Source organism: Physeter macrocephalus, chromosome 15 (genome assembly GCF_002837175.3).
Source record: "Physeter macrocephalus isolate SW-GA chromosome 15, ASM283717v5, whole genome shotgun sequence".
NCBI lineage: Eukaryota > Metazoa > Chordata > Mammalia > Artiodactyla > Physeteridae > Physeter > Physeter macrocephalus.
The window spans coordinates 68,561,387-68,571,802 of NC_041228.1; the positions used below are offsets into that span (position 1 = coordinate 68,561,387).

A 10,416-nucleotide genomic window follows, 5' to 3' on the forward strand; every position below is an offset into this window, starting at 1 on the left:
GCCCCGCAACGGGAGGGGCCAAAGCAGAGGGAGGCGTCCATACCACAAAAAAAAAAAAAAAAAAAAAAAAAAAAAAAAAAAAAAAAAGTGGAATACAGATTCAGGTGATTTACTCTTAAAGCCCATCTCTGAAGCTCTAGGTTATCTCAATTCTAAGAGGAAGGGAATCCTTAAAATGTTCAAGTCATCAAGTCTAACCAAGGTAAACAGGTTCAGAGCACATATATAAACCAAGGACACAGTTAGCCTGGTGGTCTACAAACAGCAGAGCAGAGACCAGGGAAATTCGGGACGCTAGATTCTTCCATATGAGATATTCCCCAACAGAGGAGAAAGAATGCTAGAAATTATACTCATGTATATATAAAAAAATCATCAGGACTTCCCTGGTGGTGCAGTGGTTAAGAATCCGCCTGCCAATGCAGGGGACGCAGGTTCGATCCCTGCTCCGGGAAGATTCTACATGCTGTGGAGCAACTAAGCCCATGCACCACAACTACTGAAAGCCTGCGCACCCTAGAGCCCACGTGCCGCAACTACTGAGCCCACACGTCACAACTACTGAAGCCCGTGCGCTCTAGGGCCCACATGCCACAACTACTGAAGCCTGCGTGCCTAGAGCCCGTGCTCTGCAACAAGAGAAGCCACCGCAATGAGAAGCCCGCGCACCGCAATGAAGAGTAGCCCCCACTCGCTGCAACTAGAGAAAGCCCATGCACAGCAACAAAGACCCAAGGCAGCCAAAAAAAAAAAAAAAAAGTCATCAAATTCTCATTTATAACCTTAGAAGCAAGGGCACTGGAACAAGACTAAGGTTTGAATTCTGGCTGTGAAATTTGTTAGCTGTAATTCTTTATATAAACTACCCTATCTCTGTGAGCTTGTTTCCTCTTCTGTAAAATAAAAATACTGCCATCTACCTGTTAAGTTTATTGTGAGGACTGGATGCGATAATACATAAAACTCCCAAAATTTGACATATAGAAGGTGCTCAATAAATGATGAAAAATGTTCCTTCACTGGACTTTATAAACATTCTGTGAACGCCCTGATGGCTCCTGGCCAGTACTGAGAGGGATAAAACTGTATGGCTTACGTTAAGAGTGAGAGAAGACTCTCTCCTCAAAGCACCTGAGCTCGAATTCTAGGTCTGCAATTTTAACTTTAAACTTCCGGCAAGTTATTTAACCTTTTCTGTGCCTAAGTTAACTCATCTGTATTACGTGGAAAATAACGGTACTATTTTGTAGGATTGCTGCCAGGCTTAAGTAGAAGGATACAAGTACGGAGAGCAACGTAGGAGCTAATTTTTTGATCTTTATCTGTTAGATGAGAAATGGCAACACGTTAGGGTTTTATCTTGCATTCCTTAAATGTTAGTTAGAACTTCTTTTCAAATATTTTTTAAAAATCTGCATTTATTTTTCTGTAATTGAATATTTTGTGTCTTTTGTCCATGTTTCTACTGGTCGTGGTCTTTCTTCTCAATGACTTATAAGAATGCTTTATGTGTTAGGGAAATTTCTCCCAGTTTCTTATTTGCAGTATTTTTTTCATGCAGACATTTCTAAATTTTATGTCATCAAATTTATCAGTTTTTTCCTCTTACAGATTCTCGGTTGCAGGTCTTACTTTAAAAAGTTTAATTAGTTGTAGACCAGCAGGAATCCAAATGTGGAGGTGCCTGACTCCTCTGAAGTCAACACTGTTTCCATTTTCAGTGTTGCTTAGAAGGGGTCCCTAAAGTTTTAATGAGCCTGATGACACGTTCATTTGAGGATAACTAAACTCAGTAAGACTTTCAATATAAAGGAGAAAATACAATAATTCTTAAAGGTCCTGGGTTCCTACTGCAAATTCTAGAAATGAGGACAGAAATTATTGCCAATGGAGTCACTTCTGAAACAGACACTTCTGGATGAGCTACATGAAATAAATCAGTCTACAAATATCGTTACATTTATAGTATACAATATCACATCCATTAATTAATACCAGTTATCAGCAATGTACTGAAACTGACCTTGAATGAAATCTGAGTACACTAAATAATACTTTCCTGAAGTGATTTTCTTATCCTGCTCTAATTTTCTAAAAAAAAGTGTTTCACGAGCTTCACAGCAACACCAAAAAACTTTAAATAAAAGGAAAACAAATTCAGCTATGATCCTGCAATCTCAAATCCGTCTTGATTTATATCCTCTTCCCATCCTTACCTGTTACTTTTACTGCTGCAATCTTATGTCACAAAAATGATAATTACCATGTTTTCATTTAACATTATAAGGATTTTCCAAGCATCTACTCATTTTATATTTATTATCATTATTATCATTTACTTAACAAGAAAAGGCAATAGAGAGTAAGAAAGCATAGAAAAAATAATGACCTTGGGATCAGACACAGATCTGAATCTCAGGTCTGCTACTTTTAACCAGCTACGTGATATCTCTGAGTTTTCATTTCTTCATTTATAAAACATGTATAATAAGAATAGTAATAGCAGTAACTTGGTAGCTTATTTGAGGCATAATTTACATGTTGTAATGCATAAAAATTATATATGCCTACATATAGGAAGCTATCATTAGTAACATCATTATTGGCCTTCTGATGATTTATTAATAATCTCCCTATCATTATATATTTATTTCCAAACATTTCAACATTGTTAATCCTTTAAGTAAAATGTTTCCATGAGTAGAATTAACAAGTCAAACATTATTTGACTTTTTTTATATCAATCTAGAAAAAAATTGTGCGTGTTACTTAAAATGTCTGTTGGTTTATAGGTATGAAAATGATGCCTCAGAGTTACTTTAATTTGCATTTTTTTTAACCTGTTGAGCTTTCTTACACATGCTCTTAAGAAGCACTTCACAATTACTGTTCTGGAAGATATTCTGATCAATCTAATGTAACTATAATCTTATGGGTCATCTTGAAGTTATCAGTTGGACTAGACATCCTGAGTGACATGTTTCATAAGTATTAGGTACTGATGCAATTGGATTCAGGTTAGATTTTGATATCTATTGCTACAATTACGATGAGCTACAGTTCTATATTTCACTACTTTAGAAAGAAAGATTTGGATGTAAACATACCACATTAGGATTAAACGGTGGTGGAATCTTCTTTTGTACAAGATCAGTCCAGCTGAGTGATTCAAAAAAAGGATGATTCTGAATTTCAAGCTAGAATAGTAAAGAAACAGATTTTTTACTAATGCTGAAGAATATATTAAGTACTCACTGAAGAATTTTGTGAAACTGAACGATTTCTACTTTGTCCCTCAAAAGTTCTTTTTAGGTACATGTTTATGTTATTCAATTTGGCCAAATGGTGTAGTGAAAAGACTCCCAGAGCAGACGTGGGAGAGTTACTCAGAATGACGGACTTAAGTTACATCCTCTTCACAGTCATTGTTTCCTCACAGGTACAGTGGGGTTAACATTTCTGCCCTAGATATTTCATAGGTTGCTTCAAGAATCACTGGAAAATATGGAAATAAAAGTTGTATGAAAAGAATAAAGCACTACATAGGTACAAAGAATTATTATTACTGAAAGGGGAGGTAAAAAACGAGAGTTTTTTACACAGTGGGGCAGGGGTAAAATCAAGGTGACAAGCTCTACTACCAAAAATGATTCCACTCTGGGTTGCTACTGTCAAAAGTCGGCACAGTATTGATTCTAGCTTTTCTTCCTACAAGGAGCCATGAGAGTGTATAAAAACTAGGATCCAACCTAGTTTGATGGGTTTAAAAAGACTTCTCAGAGAAAGTGGTATCTGACCAGAGTTCTGGAAGATAAGTAAGAAGTAGGCAGACAAAAAAGAATGAGGGGAGAACATTCCAAGCAGAATACAAAGGGCCTGAGGGGGCAAAGATCTTCGTTTGGTCAAGAAAATGAGAGCCCTATATGGCTGTGGTATAGGAAAGGAGTGGGATTGTCACACACAGAGGATCTCAAGAGGTAAATGGGCTCATCACACTGGGTCTATGCTAGGAATTTTGGATTTTATTCTAGGGTCATGGGACTCCATCAAGGAGTTTTAGGAAGGGGAATGTCACAAATGTGGGGTTTGTTTGTTTGCTTTTATTTATTTATTTTTTTGGTGGTATGCGGGCCTCTCACTGCTGTGGCCTCTCCCGTTGCGGAGCACAGGCTCCGGACACGCAGGCTCAGCGGCCATGGCTCACGGGCCCAGCCGCTCCGCGGCATGTGGGATCTTCCCGGACCGGGGCACGAACCCGTATCCCCTGCATCGGCAGGCGGATTCTCAACCACTGCGCCACCAGGGAAGCCCATGTTTGTTTGCTTTTTAAGATGACTCTGACTAATGGGGGAATGGACTGGGGAGTCATGATCAGAAAAAGGAAAACAGCTACTATTGTGGCCAAACAGAAGATGACAATGCTAGGAAAAGAGTGGCTGCAGTGGGAGTAGAGAGAGGTGTCTGGATACGGGAAAGATCTAGGTGGCAAATATACTAGGGTCTGGCTGTTTGTTGAACACAGAAGAAAGGAAGAGAGAAGAGTCAGGAATGACTCTCATATTTCTGGCCCAAAGAGCACAGAAGGAAGACAGCAGGAGTTCAATTATGAACATGCTGAACTCTCCAGAATCCACGTGGTGGTGTTGAACAGGCAGGTATTCTTTGAGTTAGAGCTCACTAGAGAGGGGTCTGGACTGAAGATATAAATGTCAGATGAAGACACAACCAAAGCCATAGGGCCAACTGAGATTGTCCAGGAAGAGAGCAACAGAAAAAAACAAGGGTCTGGGGCCAACCATAAGGAACTGCAACACCTAAAAGTCAGGGTGAAGAGGAGGAGCTTACAGAAGAGATTCTGGAGGAGGGCCCAGAAATAGAGAGGAAAGCATGAGATGAGTATGTGCTCTTGCAGAAGCCTAGGAGAGGGCTGTAAGTTTAAGTGCTGCTGAGAATGCAATCTAAGGAACAGAAGTACTCAACAATTCTAGTAGCTATTGATGAAGAATGAGAAGAGACTGGAAAAGGGAGAATGAATATAGAAACTTTCAACTTGGTTTTCAAGTCAAAAACTTTCAAACTTTTCCCTTGGCTATGAAGGGAGAAAGAGACAGTATTGGAGGATCCAGGACAAAAGAGAGCAGTTATCTGTGCAGAAAAAAGCATGCACAGGGTTCCTTGCAAGGGGTCAGGATCCAGTAAAGGCAGAAAGCGACCTTTTCCACTATACTAGGAAGAAGGAAACAATTGGGGCAGGTGCATGTAGGTCTGCAAATCTGACAGCAGGAAGCTGAGTTGAGTTCTGCTCTGCTGATTCTATTTTCCCCATAAAATATCAATACAAGGCAAGAGCATCTGGTAAAAGTGAAGAAGAGAAGGAATCTGGAAATTTGGAGAGAAGGTCTAAAATAGTTAATACAGAGAGTAGGAGCATAAACTGGAGAAGCACTGAGGAGACTAATGACTAGACTTCACAGCACTTCCAATATTCCCCGTTGTGCAACTGTCATCAGCACTGTTCAGCAGCCTAGGGGTGACAGCTGGATTCATCTAGGGTTGCAATTTCTGCCAGTGAATTCAACAAAAGGACCAAGAGACAAGGAGGTATGGAGCATTAGCAAGAATGCCCTGAAACAATGGACTCTGGAGTCCAAGTTAGAGAGAAAACTGGACAGAGCTACCTGCTGCACTGGGGAGTGCAGGAGGGGAAAAGCAGCAGCAGATGAGTTTATTATTCACAGTTCAAGTTCAAGACCGGTAAAGAGCCCCCAAAAATTCCTGAGAAATTTTAATGAATTTAAAAGTTCATGTTCCTCAGTAGTTCATGAATTCACTAACATAACACTAGTAACTGCACTAGCAATTAAATTACCCTGATTTGAAGGGAAAAAAAAAAAGCAAACCTGCAGATCCCATAATTATTTCAAGGAGGTGTCACATTTAAATTCTCAGGAAAAAAAGTGATTTAATGATAGTTCAAGCAAAAGGTATTACCTCATGCAGTCAGAAGGCACTTACATTCTTGTTAAAATGATCTAAAAGTTTAGGCAATCAAAAAATGCATGCCACACATTTTTTTTAGAAGGGGGTGGGAAATTCTAATAAATAATAGGGTATGAAAGCTGGATATGGGGGATGAAAAGGACAGGATCAAATTGTTATGAAGATCAAACGAAAAAAATGCTTGTACAGGAGCTTTAAACACTATACAGTTCTATATAAACACTGGTGAAAACTGTTGGAACAAGCATGCTTCTCTTTCATGGTGCTATTCTAAAGAATAGCATTCATCCCATTAAATACCACATAAAATAAGGATTTATCTTCAAATTATAAATAAGCTTAATAAAGAGGATACATACGAAGTCTTCTTTGGCACCGAGTCGGTTTTGCCTGTCTTTTTCTAGGAGTTCTTCCAGAATTGACCAGGCTGTAAGGCTCACTCCTGGCCTCAAACTTAGGGGCTTGTGAAGAATATTGTCATACATTTCAGCAACATCTCGGCAATAAAAAGGAGGCTGGGGGCGCGGGGGGGAGAAAGTTAGTACTAATTGAATTATGCAGATGGGGTTAAAATAGTTAGATTTGGCCTTGATGTACAAAGAGCAGTCTGCCTGCACAAGTACAGAAAAGCACAGGCCTCTCTTTGGGCATATGAACATCTACAGTGTGGCCTTCCATGTGAAGAGATTTTAAAACCCAGCGCGCTATAGAGCTTAATACATGTTCACTAAATGAATTAGGGTCAGTTTGTTCAATAACATCTGCAGAGAGGTGTAAATTTTATAAAAGTTGCAATAGGATCTGCTTTAAAGAAAACCACTACCAACCTCCTCATTAGGCATAATGATAGAATTACTGGAAATAGAGATTCAACACAGATCAAACAAATAACTTCTTGAGACTTGGGAATAAACTAATTTAAAAAGATTTCTAGTGGAGATGGAGACCTAACTTGTGGCAGTGACAGTGTCCTGCAGAATTAAAATTCTACTCTCACAGCTTAAAGACCTGAGGTACAGCTCCAACATGAGAATTAGCCAGTTAATTTTTGAGTTACAAGTTTAAAGTAAAAATAATTTTTAAAGTTAAGGGAGTCACAGGCTTGTTATTATTTTCTTTTGTATAGGAAAGAAAAACTTCATTTCTAAAAATCTAATTTTATTTTTAAATTGTTAATATAAGTCTCATTAATGAAGTATGTTTCAAATGTTCCCTTTTGAATTAATTACATTCTATATGCAATGATAATATTTTATACTTTCAAAGTCCTCTAAAGAAATACAAAGGATTCGGAAATATCAGGCTGACGAATACCCAACACTTAAAGAAAGTAAGGTATAAAGTGGTTATCAGGTCTTCTAAGTCACCAGCATAACCAGAAAACTAGATCTTTTAACAAGCAGATCATGGTCAAGGGCAAAGAAGAGACAGCATTGGCTGTCATTAGGAATCTATCATTCGAAGTTAGCAACATGAGACAAAAGATGCTCTAAAACATACATCAGGGACTGAATTTCACTGAGATCGCCCCCATTTTCAGGGGAAACACACACACACACACACACACACACACACACACACACACACAGATTGTAATGCAGAATTACCTGATATTGCTAAAACAAAAAAGCCAAGACCAGCTCAAGTCTCAGCGGATGGCGGATTTAGCTTAGTGGGAGCAGCAGTGTGGGCGATGAGAGCCTGGTCACCATCCTGAGGCTGCTGGCCACTCACGGGCCCAAAAAGGGAAACTAAAAACTATTCTGAACGTTTAAAAAAGCCTAAAGAAAAACATACATTATTCCTGCAAGGATATGTAAGCTAATTAAAGTGCCTAAATTGTTTGCTTTTGGTTGGAATGATATTAACTCAATGTAGTAAAACAATTTGACTCGTTAATCAGAAGCTCTGGCTAACTGTGTCTTTAATTAATAAAAACTGGGGAAACTGATTACACAGCACACATCACTTTTTTCCAATGAAATATTTAAGACATGATGTTTATGATAAAGGGAATAAAGGGTTCCCAGTAATAAAAAAAAAGCAGAGCACCAGTATACTTATTAAATCCTATAAAAACAAAATACGAGGCAAAACTAAAAGGTATTATTATCCTCTGAGAAATAAAATCTTTTTCTTTCCATCTTTTTGAAATTAGGCAGAATGACTGGAGCAAACTGAATGAAAGTGGGTAATTTTAATGTTACAACTTGGTGTCTATTTCTTAAAAATGTAGTGGGATGAGAATATTTGAAGTAGTGATTAGTATGACAGAGAAATAATTATAAAAAATTAGTAAGAAAATGAAAAGTTTTTCTTTTTTGTGCATATCCCTAATGTGGTTTTAGATCATTTAACCAGGTTACTACTGTTCCATTAGTGTTATCTAAGTGTCCATGAGATTATTGAAAGAAAGAGAGAAAACTGAAATCACTTATAACATATTAGAATCACAATGACAGAGTAGAAATACATACCAATCCATACAGCATTTCATACAGAACAGCACCAAGGCACCACCAATCTACAGTATTGTCATAGGGCTGTTTTCTGATTACTTCAGGTGCTAGGTACTATAGAAAAGATTAAATATTAGAGCAACTCAATAAACAGTTGAAGACAAAATCTAGGAATAATTGAGAAATTTAATAAATTTTAGGTGTAATATCACACTAAATTAAACATGTTATCTAGATTTTCAGTTGGTTGGGTATTCTCATTCTATACCAGGGGTTCTTGGGTGGTGCTACTTTTCAGAATCAATTGGGGTAATTTTCAAAATACACATATTCAAGCATTTCTCCCCAGAAACTGTGATGTAGTTAAGACAAACAGAGGACAACAAACGTACAAACTGTAATACTAAGTAGGTAAAGTAGGTATTTTTTTGGGGGGGAGGGAGCAGGGGGAGTCTTTCTCAAAATTAATTTTAGAAATTCTTATGGCCATTATTCATAATTGATTCTCCTGAAGAAAGAATTTTTAGTGTGGCAATTACAATTCATTTTTTTGCTTTTTCTTGAAAGAAAAAAGAATAAATTGCATTCTTATTTAAGAATTACAATAGCAATTCTTTAACATATTATTTAGAAAAGTTGCTTAAGTTATTACATGGCTATTTACATTTCAAATTGTAAAAAATTTAAACATCATGATTTCACACATATAAGATGGTGAATTTGAATTTTAGATTCCAAAATACATATTTCCTCTTCCCACATGAAATATATATAAGGAAATACATTCTTAAGCTTTTTTATGTGATCCAAAGAAATGGCAACATATATAAAAAGGGTTTAATAATTTCTGATCATATTTAGGTTTAGATGACCAAAAAAACTTCTATTTCCCTTCTAAAAATTACAGGACTTAAAGATTTTGTTAACTATTAAATGAATATACATCCACAAAAAATGTTTCTTCATACATAAACCAAAGTAGAATTATTACAAATATATACAAGTGCTAGGGTTAGATTAGAGAGAAAAAGGAAGAAAAAATACATTTCAAAGTAAATAGTTGTACTTATAGATACTTTAAGTTTCTCATCTTGATTAGAAATCTGATGTGAGCTATTTATTTATTTATTTTATTTTTTTATTTTTTTTTTTGCAGTATGTGGGCCTCTCACTGTTGTGGCCTCTCCCGTTGCGGAGCACAGGCTCCGGACGCGCAGGCCCAGCGGCCATGGCTCACGGGCCCAGCCGCTCCTCGGCATGTGGGATCTTCTCGGACCGGGGCACGAACCCGTGTCCCCTGCATCGGCAGGCAGACTCTCAACCACTGCGCCAACAGGGAAGCCCTGATGTGAGCTATTTTATCACACATTTTTAACATGATATTTGCAATTACTCCACAATCTTAATTACTCTTAATTAATTGCAATTAAGATTACAATTAATATTTTAAAATTAGAACACTTTAAACGTATGTATGTGTGAAGTTAGAATAGCAAGGCTTTCACATAAATTTTAAGAATTATTATTACTGTCTCAAATAGAAAGATACATTTTCTGCTAGTTAAAATGATTAGAGAATAGGATGTTCTGGTTAATAAATTCTGATTCGTAATTTTTCCCCCATATCCACTGCTTTATTTTCTTCCATTAAACAATTTTTATTATAAAATATTTTAACCATACAAAAAATATAAAAATGTAACAGAAACCAATAGTGCTGCCACCCAAATATAGGCAATATTAACATTTTGCCATATTTGCTTTAGCTTATTTCTTTTAAAAAACAGCTTTAGGGCTTCCCTCGTGGCGCAGTGGTTGCGAGTCCACCCGCCGATGCAGGGGACACGGGTTCCTGCCCCGGTCCGGGAGGATCCCACATGCCGCGGAGCGGCTGGGCCCGTGAGCCATGGCCGCTGGGCCTGCGCGTCCGGAGCCTGTGCTCCGCAACGGGAGAGGC

The 10,416-nt window shown here is 37.6% G+C and overlaps 1 protein-coding gene across 8 annotated transcripts in view; it reads right to left on the reverse strand.

The window, feature by feature from the left end:
* Window positions 1-10,416, reverse strand: part of SGK3 (serum/glucocorticoid regulated kinase family member 3) — a 120,044-nt gene that overhangs the window by 2,731 nt on the left and 106,897 nt on the right. For 7 of the 8 annotated variants that reach the window (XM_024126997.3, XM_007130856.4, XM_007130858.4 and 4 more), the window contains 3 exons: window positions 8,478-8,573; window positions 6,360-6,515; window positions 3,108-3,197 (listed from right to left, as the gene is read on the reverse strand). In XM_024126997.3, the coding sequence (XP_023982765.1) occupies window positions 3,108-3,197; window positions 6,360-6,515; window positions 8,478-8,573 (342 nt within the window). The remainder of the gene's footprint in view (window positions 1-3,107; window positions 3,198-6,359; window positions 6,516-8,477; window positions 8,574-10,416) is intronic. The other variant, XM_055091074.1, reaches the window with a different exon arrangement.